At 39.1% G+C, this 20425-nt stretch overlaps 1 protein-coding gene across 1 annotated transcript in view; it reads right to left on the bottom strand.

The window, feature by feature from the left end:
- NFATC1 (nuclear factor of activated T cells 1) overlaps nt 1–20425 on the bottom strand; it is a 144257-nt gene that overhangs the window by 17594 nt on the left and 106238 nt on the right. Inside the window, exon 9 of the mRNA XM_074943147.1 lies at nt 17934–18620. Within this exon, the coding sequence (XP_074799248.1) occupies nt 17934–18620 (687 nt within the window). The remainder of the gene's footprint in view (nt 1–17933; nt 18621–20425) is intronic.

The following is a 20425-nucleotide window of genomic DNA, read 5'->3' as shown; positions in this document are numbered from 1 at the left end:
ATCTTCTTACTATATATTCCATTCTATACATCCGATGAAGTGGGCTGTAGCCCACGAAAGCTTATGCACAAATAAATTTGTTAGTCTCTAAGGTGCCACAAGTATTCCTGTTCTTTTTAATGAGTAAAACTGGCTGCCGCAATCAGAATGCTGAGTCACTTGGGGTGATGGACTCAGAAGTTTAACGGAAGGGATAACCACCTCCAGTTTCTAATACAGCAGACACGGAGAATCTCCATAATCACAAACTTGGGGCCTGCTCCTGAAATGTGCTGAATGCTCCCAACTCTCCAATGGGAACTCCACATGCTCAGCACCTCTGAAAACTAGAACACTTAGTTAAGGTGCCTAAATATAGACTTAGGTACATAGCCTTAGACCCCAAGTGTCTAAGGTTTGGCCCTAACTTCAGAAATAACATTGTGACAGGAAGGGGAAACAGGATCGTATCAGGTGCTGAGCACCCTCAACTCCCATAGAAGTAACTGGGAACTCAGAACATTTCAGGTTTGGGCCCTAGAAAAGTAAGAAGGTACTTTATTGGTGTAATAAAAAAAAGTTGATTGCAAAAAAGGCTTTGATCAAAGATTGTGTAGGCTGATTTGTGTTTGCTCCGTGCTACAGCATCCCCAGTACACCACACCTTTTGTAAAACAGTATTTAATTTAACAAATTATTATCGACAGTAGCTTCTGTCTACTCACATATCTGAAATACTTTCATTCCAAATTGTTTTGAGAGGAAATGTTATAAAGAATGGAAACCTGGCATTTAATTCAGTGGAAACCTCCATTGTTTCCAGTTTACAGAATAGAAAAAAAATATAAAAAGAACATCAAACATTATTGCTAAGTACAGAGATGAAAGATGAGTAGACACTAGTGATAGGAAGTCAATGCACTACATGCATTTACCTGCACTTGGATAGAGTTCTAAAGGGTGGGTCAGACTCATCTTGCTGTTTTGTTTCAAAAACCACGTAGACACATAGTTAAGAGCCAAGTTTCACCAGATGAACATTTTTAGCTTTTTTGTTTGTTTGTTACTCATGAAATAAATACCCTGAATTTTTTTCAGACTATGGATGAGAGGCTCTTCTGGTCAAGACACAGAGCAAATATTTACAGGTGCTGGGGAGACACCACTTCCTCCCTCTAGGCTTCAACCTAGTGTCTGCCACATAATTTTATCCCTTGAACAATTTTTTTTTCCAGTGATCTGCCAAGAGGAAATAACTTTGCTGTATTGGGAGTCTGGGAATCCTAGAAAACAATCTTAAATCCATAAAATAATTGAAGTGCACTTTTACTGAGCTGTTCAGTTCGATTCTGATTTTTATTACAATGTCAACAAGAGTTTAATTTGTTTTAAAGTTGAGATTCTTAAATCTGAGTGATATACGGTAGTTTACAGCTTGCTGGCAACAGCTACTGTGGAAAAAAAATTGAAAGTGCATATAAAGGCGGGTCTAAATTTGACATTGTGAAAGCAGGGAGCTGTGCCAAGAGCAGCAAACAGCATGGCTTTCCCAGTCCTGGCTGGCTTTAGGGACTGCTCACTATTGACATCAGTCGCTACGGGATACACTTCCCTGCTCTAACAAATCTCATCTGGAGACTGCAATTAAAAAAGAAACGTTTTAAAATGTAATTTCTCTCCCTAAAACATTTACAGATGTTAACTAGATTGCTAATGGTGTAAGATGTCTGTGGGCGGACGTCTTCCTCCTTATCTGCTGTGTCAAATATCAAGATTTCTTTATTAAAAAACCCACAGTTTTGAAGGTGACATCTTTTGGAGGCCTAAGGGGTGGTTAATTTTTTTTTACTAGATCCCTTACTGAATTGCAAGATTTTGGAGGGGGGTTACCCATCAGCATCTGTTTCTTTTTTACATTCCTTTTTTTTTTCAGTCAGTTTTTAGAGGTAGCCTGATTCAAAAATGAATGTATTCAAAATGGCTACAAATTTCTGCAGTGAACAGATTAAGTAGTATTCCATCCAAACTTTCAAATAACAATAACAATCGTGATGTAAGTTTTCTGCTTTAGCGACTTTGCCATGTATTTTCTGTCAGTCCCCTTGGCCCGTGTATTTTTCTAAGAGATGTTAAATGCATTTAGAGAAACACACTGGCCGAACCTGTAAACTGATCCTCTTTATGTGTACATGGGACATGAGAGGGGATAGCATAAAAATGGATGAGCTTTTAGAAGCACTTGTCTCTGGGGACTCAAAAGGGGGTTTTCTCAGCTGGTTAAAGACTGTGCAAGCAGAAGTCTCTGCTTGCACTGACTGCACACGTGTCAGTTCCACCTCTGCAGTGTAACTGAAGTGGAACTTTTCTCCGAGCCAAGTACTCTGTGATTTACACAGCCGTATCAAATAACTCTGGAGTACCCTGCAGAAGGTGATGGCTAAAACCTCAGTTCTGACATCCGCAGCCCAGACACAGTTGTCTGCTTGCGCCTTCTTTCTTTTTTTTAAACTGGCTTTGATTGGAGCCAGAGCCTTGGGTAAAGCAGAGGAATTTCTAGATTTTTCTGAGTGCTGTGAGCTCTTGCTGTTTTCCGGTACCTACTTCCTGCCATATCTAAAATAACAGCAGCTGCAGGGGCCTGATAGAGAAGAGTTCCAGGGGACAAATTCACACAAATGGGGTGGGAAAGGGAAAAAAAAAGGAGAGAGAGACAGTTATTAGGGAGTTGATAACACACACACTACATCAGATTCATTGTTACGGTTGATAGTCCTGTATGCGGTGGGCCTTGTTGTCAGAACAAAACAAACCCTGTAATTTGGCCATGGGAATGATAACTCTTAGTGCTCACTAGGATAACAGAGGTAGTTTTACTGCACTTGTCTTATTGTACTGAGTATCAAGCCTTGATTAGCTAATGTCTCTGTAGGCCAGATTAGCAAGGATGAATGTTTTGAACTAGAGGCTTTAATGTTCTCTCTTTGTCATGGCTGTAGATAGGTGCAATGCAGTTTTTGTACATATACAGCATAAGGATCTCTGCTTGCAAGAAAAACATTATAGAGCGCTGAATGATCTCAAATAATCCCACAATCAATGGGAAAAAAACATGAAGGTAGTGTTATGGTTGCCATATTGTAGGCCATGAAAATGAATATAGAAATTCAAGAGACTTGAGAAAGGAATGAATTAGTCTTATATACTTCTAATGCCCATACTAAGCTGTGCTAATGCAAACATGACCACTGGACCTGGTAACATTCTATAGGCTGTGGGTATAATTCTGATTTCATGAGCACTGGTGTAAAATACATGTATGGTAACTCCACTTACTTCAGTGAAGACCCTTCTGATTTCCATTGGTGTAAAGGGGATCAGAATCAGGCCTGTATATCTTCCACTGAAAATATGTGAACTACTCCCAGTTAGAACCCCGTTGACTCTGTAGAAGTGCTGCATGCATGTTATGGAAATTAAAACAAATTAAAAAAAACCATTTTTTTGAAGGCACAGAAAGTTAGGACATTTAAAGTGATAGCCCTCAAAGTATCTATACATCATCCCCTTTGTGCACAGATCATATTATTTCAGATTATTGTATATGTCGTTAACCTTTATATATTAATGTAATATGACTCCAGTGGGCTTTAGACAGGCCCATAATGAATACAAGCAAATATGCCAGGTGAGATTAAATACACTGTTTCAGTTACCATTGCATGTTATTTGAAATATTTTAATATTTATATGAGATCATGTATTGGAATAAAAGCAAGGAGGAATAGTTCTCTTCTCTTTTTACACACGTTATGAAACACTGTAATTTCACTGACTTCAGGGGAGTTACTTCTGATTCCCATCACTGTATGTGAGAGGGAAGGATATTTAGAATAAGATAGATTTACTCTCCCCACCATTGGCAAAGAAAAAAAATTAGAACTTGAAAAAATATTCATACATAGCTATCTTGAAGAAGAGTTCTTAAAATAATTTTAAGAATTTATGTTTTTCCTTCAGTGGTGTGACCCTCTCAATTTAAGTTTATCGTTTTGCTTTTTCCTATTTTAATTCTGTATCCTGATAACTTGCTGAGTTTAAAATTTCAGTTAATGAAGGTATGTAGGGCATAGTAGGGATTGTGCTGTAAAGCAGAGTATCATCCACAATACAGAGTGAAATTCAGCCCTATTCAGAGGCCCTCACAAGCCCTATGAATCACTTAAGTCCTGCCTTTAAATAGAGCTTAAGTGAGGACTTAGGACTCGCATTGGCCCTTGCTCAAAGCCAAATTTAACCACAGTAAAAGCATTGTTTTATATTCAACCACCAATATGCCAGACATTGTTGGATAATCTCAAATTAGCTGATCAAAAGGCTCTCAAGAAGATCACAAGTAACAGGAGAGGAAGTGGGTAGCCTTGTCTGAACCCTCTTTCTAACAAAATCAGGATGATATGTTTATGTTTCTAATTCTAGCCATAGGTTTGTTATATATTGATTTAAACCATTTAAAAAATAAAAAATAAATCAAGTTTTTAGTGTTGTTAGAAGGCAGTCCCACTCCACCTTATCAAAGGCCTTCTCAGCATTTAGATTCTTTCTTCTTGTTGTTTGAGTCCTTAGTAATTTTCATTATTCCAATAAATTCGTCCTTGCTACAAAGCCTGTGTGACCGGAATATACAAGGTTAGGCCCTGATTCAGCAAGCTGTTTCATATGGATACAGGGCTTCACTTGCACACAGCAGCTTGCAGAAGAAGGCCTTAGTTAACACTTTCCCAAGCCTTAAAGCTTCAATTTGCAGTCATAGTTCAAGGAGATTGTTCACATCTCATTGGTTCTCTGCTTCGTTTAAGAAAGACAGAGGTACCAGTAGTAGTTAAACTGAACTGTTGAGAAGAGCTTTCTTTTTCAGTTATGTAGATGAATGCCTTAGTAAGTACCAGTGCTTTGGTCTGGAAGCACTTATGAATTTCTGGTGCAAACCATTCGGTCCAGGTGCTTTCCCTGAGTTAATATTAAATATAGCTTTGAAAACTTCAACAGATGTTATACTTTTTTTTCAAGTTCTAATTTTTTTCTCTGCCAATGGTGAGGAGGGTAAATCTATCTTATTTAAATATCGCTCTGTAATTAATTCTTGGGATTCAGATGAAAATCATATATGATAACATGTTGCAAAACTCCTATTTGTTTGTGACTATTATTGTTATTTCCCTGATTTGGCACATTAAGGCCTGATTCAGAGCCAATCGAAGTCAATGGAAAGATTTCAATAGGGTTTGGATCAGGCCCTAACTGCATTTTGAGTTTCATCTTTTTAAAGCTGCTAAGTAAGGAGATTTCTTGTTTCATTCCTTCAACCATAGGCTCTGGTGTTAGTACATTTTAAAGCTTTCTCTGCCTTTCCAGAAGTTAATTGTCTTTACTCTCATCTAGAATTCCTTCATGTAATAAGCATTGCTAATATTTTTTTTACATGTTTTCTAACTGGTGAACCATCTAATTAATAAAAAATCTATTTTTCTGTTTTTCTCTTTGCTTTTAGTGTGAATATTCTACTACCGTATGTGACCCCTTAAAGCTGATTTGACTGCTTGCCAGCAAGTGAGGTGTGACTGTACTGTATGAGTATTTGTTTGCTCAAAGAGTAATTTTCCACCATTTTATCAGATTCTGGAGTTATTTGGGCCACACTGTACCCTCCTACTGAAAAGCTGTGGGAGGGAACTTTATACATGGATATCTCGAAAGGATATTCATGCAGAGATAACACCAAATTATCCTGCCAGGATCAGAGGAGAAGGTTTGATCTTCTCTACCCCATAGAAAACTCACCCAAACCCCATGGATCCCCAAATATCCTCAAGAGGCCAGAATCATCTGTACACAGGCTCTGTACCCCTGTTGTGGCTCTGGCCACTGCTCGCTGTCAGTGCTGCTCCACAGACTCATGCTACCAGGGACTCCCCTCTGGCCGTTGCTGCTCCTGGCTGTATTCATTTTTCCTGTGTGACTTACATGGGACCAGAGCAGGCATGATGTGAGTCCATACTGAACTCATCCCAAGTCGGTGACAATCAGTCACAGAGCCACAGAGTTTAAGGGCAGAAGGGACCACTAAATCATCCAGTCTGACCTCCTGTATATCACAGACCACCAACACCACACACACGCTAAGCCCAACAATTCTCTATAAAACTAATTTAATGTGGCTTTTTTATTCCCATTGGTTTAATTTAATCCTTTTATGTTCAATGCACTCCCTGTCATTTCCCCCCACACTGAAATTATCATCTTTAGATAATATTTTCCATAGCAATTAAATCCCGGGCTATTGTTATTCATTCGTGCAGTCTCAGATGTATATCCATTTCCCCCGCCACACACACATTTATCCTACCCTACTCCTCCCACATCTCATTCTTCCTTGTTCATCTTTTTTAATGGAGATGTTTTATTTCCCCTTCCTCTTATTAATATTCTTTCTCACTTCCCCTCAAATTATACCAACACGTAATTTCACCACCAAACGAGCCATATATTCTAATTTTAAACTTTACAATGTGTATCTACATTTTATAGCATTATGGCAAAAATATTTGTACTGTAGATGAAATAGAGATTTTTTTTCCAAATCAAGTAAATATATATAAACACACATACACACCATCTCATATCCGTCACCAAATATAGGGCCTAATACTGCAGTTTGAGCCATGCAGATAGACCCTTGTCCCAGCGTGGCACTCCACTTAAGTCAGGCTCCCTTTGAATACAAGGGTCCCTCCACGCAGATCTGATCTTACAAACATTTAAAATCTTGATTGACTCAATGGGACTACTCAGATGCATGTTTCAACGGAGGTATGCTGAACAAAGGATGAAAATCTGGCCTATCGCTCAATGTGTAACCAACCTGACTGCCAAAACAATAGAGGAAATGCCTTCCCATCAGCATAATCTCCATTTGCTACATTGATTTATAAAAAATGATGTTCTGGTTCCCAGTCTTTTTCTTCAGCTTCCTCTGCAAAACCTTAGACTTAGGTTTCAACACTGTAAGACTTTTCCCAAGTCTTCAGTTTTATCTTCAGAATATTGTAAACCTTTCTGCAACACTTAAAACTCTCTGCTGGCAGAGAGAGGCTTTAACATCTCTACGAGGAGCTGCTCTCCTCAGTCTCTGCCATTCTAGCAGAGGATGGGCCAAATCTTCACCTGGCCTAAATCAGCACAGTTCTATGGACATCAATAGAGCTTCACCGATTCATGCCAACGGAGAATCTCACCCAGTGTTTCTAGTTTTGAGTCTAAAATTTGAACAGGTTGCAGTAATTCTGGTCTGGGCTCCAGACATCTAGCATGGATTGCTGGAAACAGCTGCTGAGTTCCTGGAAAGTCCTCCAGAGCAGCCATTGCTGGCTTGTGTATGATCATTTAGGAGCATACATTCCTGCTGAAGTCTAAGACTTTCTGTCTTGGAATCAGTTTTTCTTCTCTCCCTTTTCTCCTAAGTTTTCTAGTCAATTTTACTGATATTCATGTGCAACAAAGTAATAATCCCATCGCTTATTCTGGTTTAAATAGACATAAAGAGGCTGGGATTGAAGCTGTGACTGTGGATCTGCCTCCAGAAGCCCCCTTTCAAAGAGAACCATGCACAGTACTTGAGAGAAACATACCTGGCTACAGCCAGGGCTATCAGTCTTTATCACAAAAACCAAATTCACCCCTGTGTATGAAACCCCTCTGCCCAAACTATTTACGCTACTGAAAAACACTCCGGATATTTCCACATGATTCTGAGCACTCTGGCTGACTCTGCTGCCAAAGAAGAGACATCTGGCCTACTTCTGAACTCCAGTTTTACACTGGTATCACTCGACTGACTTCCACAGATCTACTCCTGATTTACACTGGTGTGAGATCAGAATCTTGTGCCACAGAACACTTAATGGAGTGGGGAAAGGTCTGTCTGTCTATCTAAATATAAAATAAACAAAACCAAAAGCAGTATAAATGAGTTATCATGAGTAATAACAGTTCCCCTTGAAGTCTATTTTGACATTGAAGTGTAACACACCCTCATTTTAGGTCAGACAAACACATTTCACCTCACTAGTAATGCTCATACAGTGGTTTGCTATTATAAAGTGATTCAGTCTGGAGTGGTCATTAATGGATAATCCAGATGCACAGAGGTAAAAGTCTTCAAGTAATTAGTCTAGGTTTAAATCTTGGAATGCTGTAGAACTCAAATTTATTCTCATTTAAGATTGAAAACAGCTAATTAATAATAGTGAAGAAATAATCTTTACAGTTGGCTTGTATTTTCCATGAAAATAGTTGATTAGCGAATACTCAAATGTCTGGAAAATATTCAGTAATAGAAAAAACTGCATCTGAACAGTGTGGAGCCAGTTTCAGAACTCAGTCCTGTAGTTCAGTTTGGGAATAGTTTAAGGACAGCAGAAAGTCCATCGTACAGGGTATCCACCTGCCCTCACATTTCCAATAGATGTGGAGAATTTCAATAGATGTGGAGAATTTTCAGCGAGCTCAGTCATGAATGGGAATGACACACACCACCACATACACATTCAGGTCAGTCAGGGAAAGGTTCTGAATAGTATATAAATATGACTTGTAATCATTTTAGTTTTGTTTCTAATAAATCTTTTGCACTTTCATATTTTTGCAAGCCTCAGAGGTAACAACAACAAAAGCAAGCAGCAGCAGCATTTCCTCCCTCTCTGTCTTATACAGTCTCTAGTAGGTGTTATTTATTTGATATCTATGAATTTCTGCTCTCAACTGGTCACAGTGGGTCACATTCCACTATCATTCAGGTTGAACCTCACAGACCTCAAGGGCTAACAAGGGGACACAATTTAGTCCACTGTCCAAACCCTACAAATCTTTAGTCCAAGCTTCCACTGAAGTCCATAGTACAGGGGAGGTTTGGCTGAATAAGAGGCTGGGCGGGGGAACTCTGTGGCCCATTTCCTCCCATTTTGCTTGGGGGCTGTGTTTGGATCCACTGATTATGACCTTCTTGTAGCCTGCAGCACGTTTTTCAAGGTAGTCCAAATATTGGAACTACAAATATGGTGCTCCAGGACTATAAAACTCAAGTGTTTGTATATTCTTTCAGCACCATCTCACTTCACCTAATACTCTTCTTTGTGCTATGGTAAGTTAAAAAAAAAACAAACCAACAAACCCACACCACACTAAAAGGTCTTTTCAACCTCAAAGTCTTTGTCTTTGTCACACCAGCAAAGCTCCGGGGCAGGCTCTTTGGTCTGCAATTGAAAGCAGCTAATTTTGTCAAAGAGATATAGGCCCATGCTTTCCCATTACGTGGCTTATTTGCTGATATTTACAATGTTAAGACTGGGCAGCCTTTCCCAGATGTGGAGGACAAGGAGGGCCTAGGGGGTGATTCTTTGTTATAAACCTCCTCTTAGCACAGGGGTAGCTCAGGGAAAACAGCTTCCCCTTTGGTGGCAATACAATTAGAATCCCTTAGAAAACTCTGAGACAGGAAAGAACGGGAGTTACTCTATCAAGTAGCTCACTGAGGACAACTGATCCTCAAGCTGCCATAAAGCCTTGCAAAGAAAGCAAGCATACAGCGTCTATTATAGGTAAGCTATGTACCAAAGCTCCGACTGAAAAAGCACAGTTGTCAAGCAGATGTAGATGAAACAATCAACTATGCTGCATACAATTTCCCCAAAAGAGACTCCAGTCTTTGACTGTCTATCAACAACTAGATTTCAATGAATGTGGCTATTATGCATTTTAACTGCTAGCTTTGGGCCTGGTCTACTCCCTGTGAAGCCAAAGGGAATGTTGACTTAAGCAGGAATAGGAGCAGATCTTTTGCTTTTTAGTAATCTAATAACATTATGGCTTGCTAACTGGTAGCAAAGTTCACTGTTCTTGAAGTCAATTAGACTATTTACAGGTGTAAACTTCCTTATATGCCTAGGTGTTGGCAGGATTGGGCTGTACGTTTGTTAAATCTAACTCCTACTAGATATAGCAGGGATCTATGTGTTACTTCTTTTATACTCAAGTCAATGGAGAAAAGGGTTCTTTCTGAAACAACTTCTCCAGATACCTTTTGTCAAGACGGGTCAGGGCACTAGAGTACTGGGACTTTAAGTGGCTCACATGATAATAACTCCTGACCAGCTAACATTGCACAGCTCAATGGTGACACTCTTCAGAAATCTTTTAAACAAATATCATATTCCAAAAATGAGCGCTAGCATCCAAACAAAGCTTTCTCAGGAAAGTCTTTGCTTCTGCAAGCCACAAATTTTCTTTGGCACCAGGCCAGGCTTATAAGCAGATGTAAATGTTACTGAAGCTGAAACGCAGCAAGTCCTTCTCCCCAGCTCACCTAAGAAAACTTTAAAAAACCCTTCCTGTTTGAAACACCAATGCCAATATCCATTACTATGGAAGTAAGAGAATGAATAAGATGTAGAAGTGAGACGTGATTTTTTTTTCATTTAATTGCACAGGGAGTACCAGGGCTGCAGAGTGAAATTGGTATTTAGTTTGAAGAGACGCAGTATGACACAGCCTCAGTGTGCAGTTAATGGCCTGAAATGTTTAATGCAAAGGCACACACAATGCAAATATTGTTTCCTGAACACTAAAAATACCATAGGATATCCCTACTGCAAGTTACTGCCAACTGAGACCTTCCTCTTTTTGGATGCCTGCTCACCCTTGTCCCTGCAAAATACCCTCATTCAGCAGCCCTGGATGTGAATGGGAGTTGCGGGCACTCAACCAATCACAGGAGAGATCTCAACACCTTGAAGAATGGGACTCTTAAAGACCTTGTGTTAATGTCCAAAGAAGAAAAACAAAGTTCACCATTAGATTTCACAACACACAGCATCTAAAAGGTTAGCACCAATAGGTTGCGTGCACTGGACTGGGCGGAATCAGGAAGTGACACCTGTTCTTGTCGTTTACAGTTTTGGAGGCTCTCTTTTTGTGAGGCTCCAGGGAGATTCTATCCACAAAGACTGCTATGAAGAGTGAAAAGGCAAGCTTGCTATCCTGACCATGTGTGGTTTAGTTTAATGGTCTACCACTCAAACTCAGACATTTATGTCCATTAAAGGTCTGACCCTAATGAATTATTTGAGTCCTTTATATTATTTCTCCTACCCATCAGATATAACCTACATCCTAAATGTTAACAACACAGCACGTTTTACCACACTAGCATGTACACTTTCAACTATCATTAGAAACGAGAAGGATCTCGACTCAGGCATGGGGCCAAGTTTAGTAAAACTTTCCATGAGGAAAGCTTTTTGTTTTCTCCCAGAGCTGCTAGACCAGGCCAACAGGGAGGGAGGGAAAGCTCATATCCAGACTGAAGTGTAGACAGTATTACTGGACTTTGTAGACTACCTGCATGTTGTTCTAATGACATCTGGACTACTGGAAATCAGAGAGTGAACTCAGAAGTTTTCAAAGGCATAATTGTGGCATTACCAGACTAAACTTAATGCCTTGAGAGCCAATCACTTTAATCACAAAACTGAAATGTATGAAAAAGGATACATTTCAGCAAAAGAATAATTCTGTCTGCTACAGTTCCTGTTCAAATAAACTATATCACCAAATCACGTGCACTTCAGAAATATACAGGGATATAAAAAATGAACATATGGTTTAGAGGCAACCGAATTTCATATATACTGTATTGGAGATATATGGACTTGTCAGACATCTAACAGTGCGACAATATAAGCAATTCATGGGAATGACATTAGCAATAGCTCACATTACATCCACGAGTTAAACTTTTACTTCAAAAATTATTTTTAAAAGAGCGATGTTTAAAATGAAATGGCTGGGGAGGCTGCAGCTTTCACTAACACTTTACCCGTGGTTTTGCCACTTTTACTTATTATTGGGAGTTTAATGGTCCCAATTTACCTTTTTAGATTAAAAAAAAGAAGTTGAAAAGAGTGCATTCATGGTCAAAGAACGATAAAACTCAGCTGTACCGAGATAATTATGGGGGCAAAAGCGTACTTGTTTTAAAAAGAAGCTGATGATGTGTTTTCAGTAACTGCTGTCAGCCACATACTGAAAAATTCAGACACCTCTTTGTTTATGATGTATATATTCTCGTCACTATGCAGGGAGTTAAACATATACATCCAATAGCATCAAGAGCAGAAGCCAACCCTTTATTTAAAAAAAAAAAAACAGGGGAAGGGAGGAATTAACTTTCAAAGCAGCAGAAGAGAGTTCTTAAAATCCATAGCACCTGGAATCAGACCCAAAGGAAAAGTGCTAGGAAACAAATTTAAAAACCAGTTAGGCCAGAATTTTACCTCAAAAGTCTGAGTCCAAACACTCATGGGCTTTGGGCAAGGTTCAAACTTGAACTTTGTAGCTCAAGCACAACCTTTATTCAAAACATAAATATTGTTTTTTAATTAAAACGTATTTGTTATTGTCTCGGTACTAATTAAAATGAAAACCGGGAGCAAGAATATATTATAACTGTCAAAATGTGTGGAGAAGACAGATCACAATGAAATCCCTTTCCTGTAGGTACCAATGTGTTTCCCCCTTGCTTGCAGAGATATCATTACCAATGAATGCTAAGCCATTTCTTTGATGTTTTTAATGGCAGGAAATAATTCTGCTGCAGCTCAAAAAAATGTATCAGCAAGCTGGGGTGCCAATCATAACCCTAATGACGTTTCTTGGCATTAAAACACCTCATTGAATTCTCTCTGTCCTCGCAATATGAAGATTTGGGCTCAATTCTTTGTCCCGCCCAAGCTACACTAGGCACAGGAATGGGAAGTGGGGGCAGGGAAGATGACTTTAAGCCACCTTTGGCCTCCCCTATTCTGAGTTTAACCAAGGGCCTGTCCAGTCCACAGACTAAGTTCTACTTAGCTGCTTATGGCCACAAAGGGTTATTTCTAACATCTGAGTAAAGCAACCAGAAGTTTGGAAACTTCTCTGAGCCATCTTGGTCAGCAAAACTGAACTGAAAATACTATCAGAATGGACTTTCTTGTGGTATTTTGGCACAAGTCGTGACTCAGACCAGGAAGGAGAAGCATATAAAAATATAAAATAAACTTTAACGGAGCATTCACATCTCAGTACATGAAATAATGTTTGGTTCCAGGAATGGGCAATAGGTCAGGTCAGTTCTTAATTTCCCCAAAGCAGCTGACTCTTTGGCTAGTTAGTGATAATTCTGCTCTGTATAGCTCATTTGTACTCCAGTGGCCTGGCATGCCAATGACAGCTAACTGTTCCTGGGCCCAGTTCTCCTTCATGTGGCAGTTATCTTGAGCCCTATGAACAATCTTCTGTCTGGCTTTATATTGAAGATCCATTGGCGATAAATCAATGATTCTTAAAACACTTAACAGAACAGAATTTGTGTTTAGCTGTCTGTCTGTCTCATAGGGTTTTCTATAGCTCCTATCACCGTAGTTTCTGAGCTGTTCCCAGGTTAGATCCTCGTGCAATTCATGAAATCTTCTCCTTTCCCCAGTACAGGAGCCTCTGCTTGGGACATACCTCTTTCTTTTTAATAAGGCACCTTTCATATCAAAGATACCCATTGACTTCATTGGGCTTGGATCAGACCCCGAGTTCAATACTGCTAAGGGAGCAGCCATTAGGCAATCAGCAATATCTCTCTCACACACTGAGTAAGGAGTGTTGGTCAGGGAATGGAGGGCATCTTCTATTCTTTTTGCAAAGAAATATGGAATTTCATGGATGACCACCAGAGACAGGGATAAAAGCTCATTTTAACTCTTTCATCTGAAGGACAACACCTTGAACAGTACCTCAGCCCTTACTACTGCAGTGTCAGCACTGGGAGTCAGTCAAAGTCTTGTTTGGGATTAAATCTCAGCATCATGTGACACAGGAGTGCAAACTGAGGCAGACACGTCAATATTAGTAATATAGTCATATATAGCTCATATTCTTTTTCAAAGGGAGTTTCAGAGGTTTTATAAATGTTTTTGAGACAGATATTCATGTACTGAAACAGGCTACCAATCGAATCAGTAGCCCAGGTGGCAACTGTTGGTTTTTGTTTAAAATGAAATTGCCAAGACCAACACTTACGTGCCAAAATAGAAGCCTCATTGGGTTTTTTCTTTATATCATTTTAGCTGAGTATCATTACACCAACCCTGAAACATCATATACAGTGCATATATTTATATAAACACACTGACTGCTTTTCTGCAAGGACCTCTGTGATGTAGATGGCCTAAGTCTGGAACTACTCCAGACCAAATGAATGAATATTGCTTTGATCCCACAGGCTGAACCTGAAAAACTTCTGTTTATTCCAGGTCCAAGATTACTTAAAATGTATTAGAATTAGGGATATATAAATCAAACCAGGAGAAAAAAAAAGGCAAGTTTGTGAGACTCTGAATCAAATGTCACTTTGTGTAACCAGGGTTGGATTTTTAATTTGTCCTGTGGTCACATTAGCATGCTGTCTATCTATTTTAGGGTTTTATACTGCCACCCATCACCGTGGTATCTGAGCACCTTCCATGTAAAATCAATAGCCATAAAAGTTGCTATTGGGCTTCATGGAATCACTGGCACTTCTTCTTTTACAGAGTAGGGCCTTTGGTTTTGATTTCTTATATTTTATTAAATTACTTTTAGGGAGAGGGGGAGTTGGGTGGTATATTTTGGGTAGGAGGGAAGGAATGCTGTGCATTAAAATTAACTTATTTTTACGGCTTTTGTATTGTTTATTCACACAAAGATGTAGGAACAAAGGTTAATTAGCTATAACAGTTTGAAGGAGACATGATTGAATCAATGTTTAAATTATAAATCCAAGGTAATTTTAATCTATTTAAAAAAAAGATGAAATTGTCTCCTTATTCCTTGGTTTGACTGGAGTTCTGCTTTTCCACATTCAAAATATTATTACAAAATACATATAGTCTACATAATTCTCCAACAAAAAAAAAACCACTTGAAGATGGATAAAATACTAATGGGAAATAATGGCGATGGTTTGATTTTAACTGCAGCCAAACAAAAACAAACAAAAGGGTCTTTTTCCTAGTTAATCAGACCCACTTTGTGATCTCTTTACTCCCAGTGGAGAGTACCTACAATTGGCTCCAATTACTTCAGTGAAACAATTCATGACCGTAATGCACTATTCACTGTGAGCAAAGGTATCATAATCTGGCCCTCACTGAGTAATATATAACTGGGAAACCAAGAGATGTTGCAGTAACCAAGCTGCTCTTCTGAACTATGCCTGTAGGTCAAAATTCCATCCTTCTACAATCGGTCTTTAGGTCTGAGACGGTGGCTCTTTACTGAAACAACCTTATAAAAATTATTCGCTACACTTGCAAGCAATGAGACAGTTAGGGAAGATGGGGCAACCCTAAAAGGACAGACTTCTACTACTACTTTAACTTCTGATTAACTGTAATGGGGACTGATAGTGTGTGAGGCGGCACTGGTGAAATGTGAATTTGTTTTTTTTCAAATGTAAAGTGTAATCGATACATAAAACAAAACATTAGTATTGGCACTAGCACATAGAACATAATAGAAATAATAAGCAGCAATAAAATTGCCACTGACAGGAAGGGAAGTAAACAGTGTAAATCAGTTGGAAAGAAAGAGATGAGGTGGGAAAGGAGACATAACATTATAGTCGTGAGAAAAGCTTGTCAGGTACATTTCTGGGAGTCAGATGTTGATGCAATTGGGAGAATTTCCTCTGTCCCTTATATATATATATATATATTATTATGCTACCACTGCTTTTAGAGAGTGATCCTTAATTTGTGGAAGTAAGGTAACAATAGATTCATGTATTTTCTTTTACTATTAATAAAAGCAGGGATTGTTTCTCTGTCTCTAATTCTGTGGCTAGTCACAGAATGGCTTTAAATAGTATGATACATACTGAAGTATGGATTTCATTATCTGGCTACAATGATCGGTGACTGCAAAGTAATTACTGTGCCAAAGTCATTTATGCTATGTCAGAGAAAATGAGCGTGGGGTGGGGAAATGAAATTCTCTTTTCCAGAACACAGAGCATCAACAGAGTAGCCCTGTGACATCTACTGCAAGCTAGGAGCTGTAGCAGGTTTTGAGATTGCTGTGCTCCTCTTCACTGGGGGGGCAGTTCTGGCTAGTGGATCGGTGCACCCCTGCATCCACCATTCCTGAGCCCCAACCATGGCCCTCCAATGGGGAGCAGCAGAGAACCCTTCTGAATGCTGAGGGGGTGTTTCTCCCAGTGGGACTGCACCAATTGCCCAGCCTATCAGTGTGGCCTAGAATGAGAGAGTTCTGATATTCCGATACTTCTCTCTTCCAAAATGATCCTTTTAATTTTTTTATTAGTTGTAAAATGAATAAATTGCATTAAACAAAAAAGGAAAAGCGGGGATGATGGGTATAATTTGTGGAGGGGTAATGTGCTGCTTTTCTGGAGGCATAGTTACATGGTGGCTACTGATATGGATTGAATCTCCAAGATTATTATGTATAGATCCTAGCTGTTAATCTTGTGAGCAGTCCTACCCTGGGTAATCTCTGTTTTCTATCAATCTTTCATTTGATTGGGGCATTTTACTTCTTGTTTATTTCATTTTGGGGGTTGCATCAGCTTTAATCTTGTTTCTCATAGCAGTATGCATGTGGAAAAAGTGGATAATGTCTATATGAAGACTAGCCTGTCCTCAGCATAGAAAGAAATGCAGTGAAGTTGTGTAACAGCCATGTAAAACTTTAATGAAGTGTGCTCCTAATTAGGAAAATTCCTTCGATTTGTCTGTCATGTAACTGATTAGGATCTCTATTAAGGAAAGATGTTTTCCCAGAACTGAAAAGCAAAATGCTGTTATTCAAACTCAAAAATACTAATTTTTCTACCCTAATTCAGCAAGTATCATGCAGTTTGAAATCAAATGAATAACTGTCCCCAAAATTATATTAAAAAAGTAAAATTAATTGTCTTTTGTTATAATTTCTCCCTGAAAGACAATCATATTCAGAAGCTCCTTGGTACCAATTACTGTAGTTTCAATACAGACATTCATTTTCAAAATAGCATAGAATATTATATACAAATATATTGCTATTGAAAGGGAGATCACATATTGCATTAAGGTGAAGGTTCAGAAGACTACCGGGATACTTAGTGGTAAGTGCTAAATCACAGTTCAGGGAGGTCATATAATCAAATTCCAGATTACCCTCTTTATTATGTTCCATTAATAAATCTTTGGAAACCAAAGTCTGACAAGTTCATCACAGCATTTTAACATTTGAGTGGTACGTGTTGGTGGGTATATATATATAAAATCTTACAAACTAAAAAAACATCGGCTACAAATCTATAGTAGGAACTAAAGAAAAAAGCCTTAACTGCAGATGCCACCAGACTGAAAAGCCATCAGCTGAAGGACATGCCTCAGTTTTTAATTTGAGTTTTCTCAGCTGAAATAGAGCAGTTTATCATTTAGTTCCAGTTAGCAGATTTGTGTATCTGAAGTTTCATTGCATTACGAACAGGACAATGTTAAATATGTTTTCACTGCCATTCCACAGGTCACTGGCATAGGCAGAAACCAAGACCATATGGTTAAGATTATTGCAATGTAGCTATTGGTCATGCAGCTAGCTCTACAGTGACTAACAGCATTTAATGCTTCAAAATACAGTTTCGTTATTGCAAACAAAATTAAAGAACTCTTTCTCAGACAGGGAACATCAGAGCAAAATTCTGCACCATTCCACAAAGCTGTTAATTTGCACTTTCTTCCATCAGAATTCTGAAGGGGGTTAAAAGAACTCACTGATATAGCAATATGGTTGAATGCAAACCTCTACAGCTGTGGAAGACTTACCATCATCCAGGTACAACTGGTCCAATTCCTCAGGTTCTCGCTTGATCATTACAGGAATAGGGGCCAAATTATGATTACTGTCCTCATGCAACTCTGGCAATGACAGTGGTTGGTTTGTTGGAGACTCATTTCTTTGAACCTTCGGCAGTTGGTGCTGCTGTTGACCCATTATGGATGAGTGAGTTGGACTGCAGGACTGCAAATAGGTTGGCTCTTGGGTAACAGATGGAACTGGAGAAGAGGGACTGTTGGGATAGAGTGTTTGTTGGTAACCAAGGGAACAGCTACTGCTCAGATGTTGACTCACCTGCGGCTGCAGCATGATGAGAGATGATTGCTCTGGAGAACTTGGGTGCACAACTATAGACCTTGGCACTTCCTGTATGGTGGGGACACCTCCAGCGGGCTGCTGAAGTCCTAGGTGACTGTGGCCCGGGTTGGTGATGCACTTGTAAGCAGAAGATGAAAGATCATGCAGCTTGGGGCTTGAGTTGGGGGAAGATGACATCACAGTGTTTCTCTGCTGACAGGAAGTGAAGCCAGCCACAAGGCACGAACCAGGATCAGGAGGCATCATGATCTGCTGGCTGTAGTATGGTTTAGAGAGAGGGTTTAATCCTTGGTTCATTGGTCCACAGGTTTGAGCAGGCTCATAGTCATCACTGGGTTCTGTTTTTATAATTGGAACTGTTAAGAGAAAAAAGGTTTTAAATAAACATGAGTTGCATATTGGTATGATCAAGTTGGCTTGTGGCTAGGATACCCTTTGCAAAACAAACAACGTCTTGAATAAGACTCTCTGTGTCTTTTGCTTAGTTCTCCCACCCTATAAAAAAAAATGAATGAGTCATCAGCTCAAGAAAGTCACAGCTGGTTTTAATATTGAAAAGGACTATTTTCTTTGGACTCTCCTTCAGCACTAATGTGCTATAAAAATCTATTTGCAAATAGCTGTGCTGCAGTAGAAGCCTTGGACCCAAGGGCTCCATGGATTTGTAGTAATCAAAGCAAAAATTTTAACTTGGATGTACTACTGCATTTCTAGTGCTACTGATGGCCCATTTGATAAATGTCTGCACATTTGGTAAACTCAAGAATAATAAGGTAGAGATGGGGCTTTCAGAGTTCAACAGAAATAAAATTGCAAAGATAAATTACAATATTGTTATGGACAAGGAGTTTTTGATTATAAGGCTCTTTTTTTTTTTTTTTTTGGAAAGACCAGGAATCTCATTTATTTTTTCTTTTACATAACTGTGTTTAATCTCTGCTTCCTGCTACCCAGCCAATGGGTGTAAAATATTCAACAAGTTGGAGCGAGCTCCCAGAGATCACAAGTTGGATCCAAACTACCAATGCCAACTCTGGAAGAATGTTAGTCCGGACTCTGCATACCAAGAAGAAACCTGCTCCTGTTATGGACAAATTGTTTCCTCCATCTCCTGCCCCAAAGGTGTGCTGAAGAGGCTGTACCTGTTAGTCATGGAGAAAACGCTCTGCTCTGAAACATGAAGGGTGACTGGCATGGAATTTGCTACTTCAGCAGACCTTTGAGCATGAAAAAAAATCTTGAGCCTCTCTCTAATAAAGGCAATTCAGAGGGGAGAGAGGACTTTGCCTTTCCTGGATATCCAGCAGCACATGAAGTTGACAGGGAAAAGACTCCCGCTTCCTAGATCAGGTGAACTATAAATTAGAAGGGCCAGGTAGGCCTCTATGGCCCAGATTTTTAAAGGTATTTAAGCATTCAGCACTGCAACACATAACTGATTTAGGAGTCTAAATCTCATTTGCAGAAGGGAGTTAGGCACTTGGAGCCTAAATCCTATTGACTATCAATGGGCTTTTTGCTCCCAAGTGTCTTAATCCCTTTTGAAAATGAGATTTGAGCTTCTAAATCAGTTAGGCATTGCAATGCTGAGCACAGTAATGCCTAAACACCTTTAATAATCTGGGCCTAAATGACTTCAAGGAGTTTGAATAAACATATTTATTCTAGGCAGACCCAAACTTAAATACAGAGAGCAGTGATTTTGGATTCATGTGAGGGTTTATCTTCTTGCCCTAATAAAAGCCTGCAGAGACTTTCATAGCTCTTAGGCACTGCTAGCAATTTATGACAATATCACGGGATATCTGTTAGGGTATAAAAATAACTAGTCTGCTAGGGTAGAGTAGATACCAATGACATATCTCTGGGTACTGTGACCTAACAATTCAGTTTCAAGCGTATGCGTGTGTTTGAGGATTTTGAACCTTTAAAAGAGCTTTTAGTCGATTTAATATGCGTGCGTATATTAGCTATAGTTAACTTCTTTTAATGCTCTCAATTTTTACTTCTGGTGAATGCACTTTGCTACCCTTGTTTTACAACCTTCTAGTCCCTTGTTAATTTTGCTCCTTCTATATTGTTTTACACACAGATGCTTGCAACACTTGCTTCAAGATTTCTTGGGCTACTAGTAAAAACATGCTTAAATACATAATAGATG

This window comes from Natator depressus, chromosome 2 (genome assembly GCF_965152275.1).
Source record: "Natator depressus isolate rNatDep1 chromosome 2, rNatDep2.hap1, whole genome shotgun sequence".
Lineage (NCBI taxonomy): Eukaryota > Metazoa > Chordata > Testudines > Cheloniidae > Natator > Natator depressus.
The sequence above is the reverse complement of the archived record's forward strand: the minus strand, read 5'-3'. Positions and strand labels throughout refer to the sequence as shown.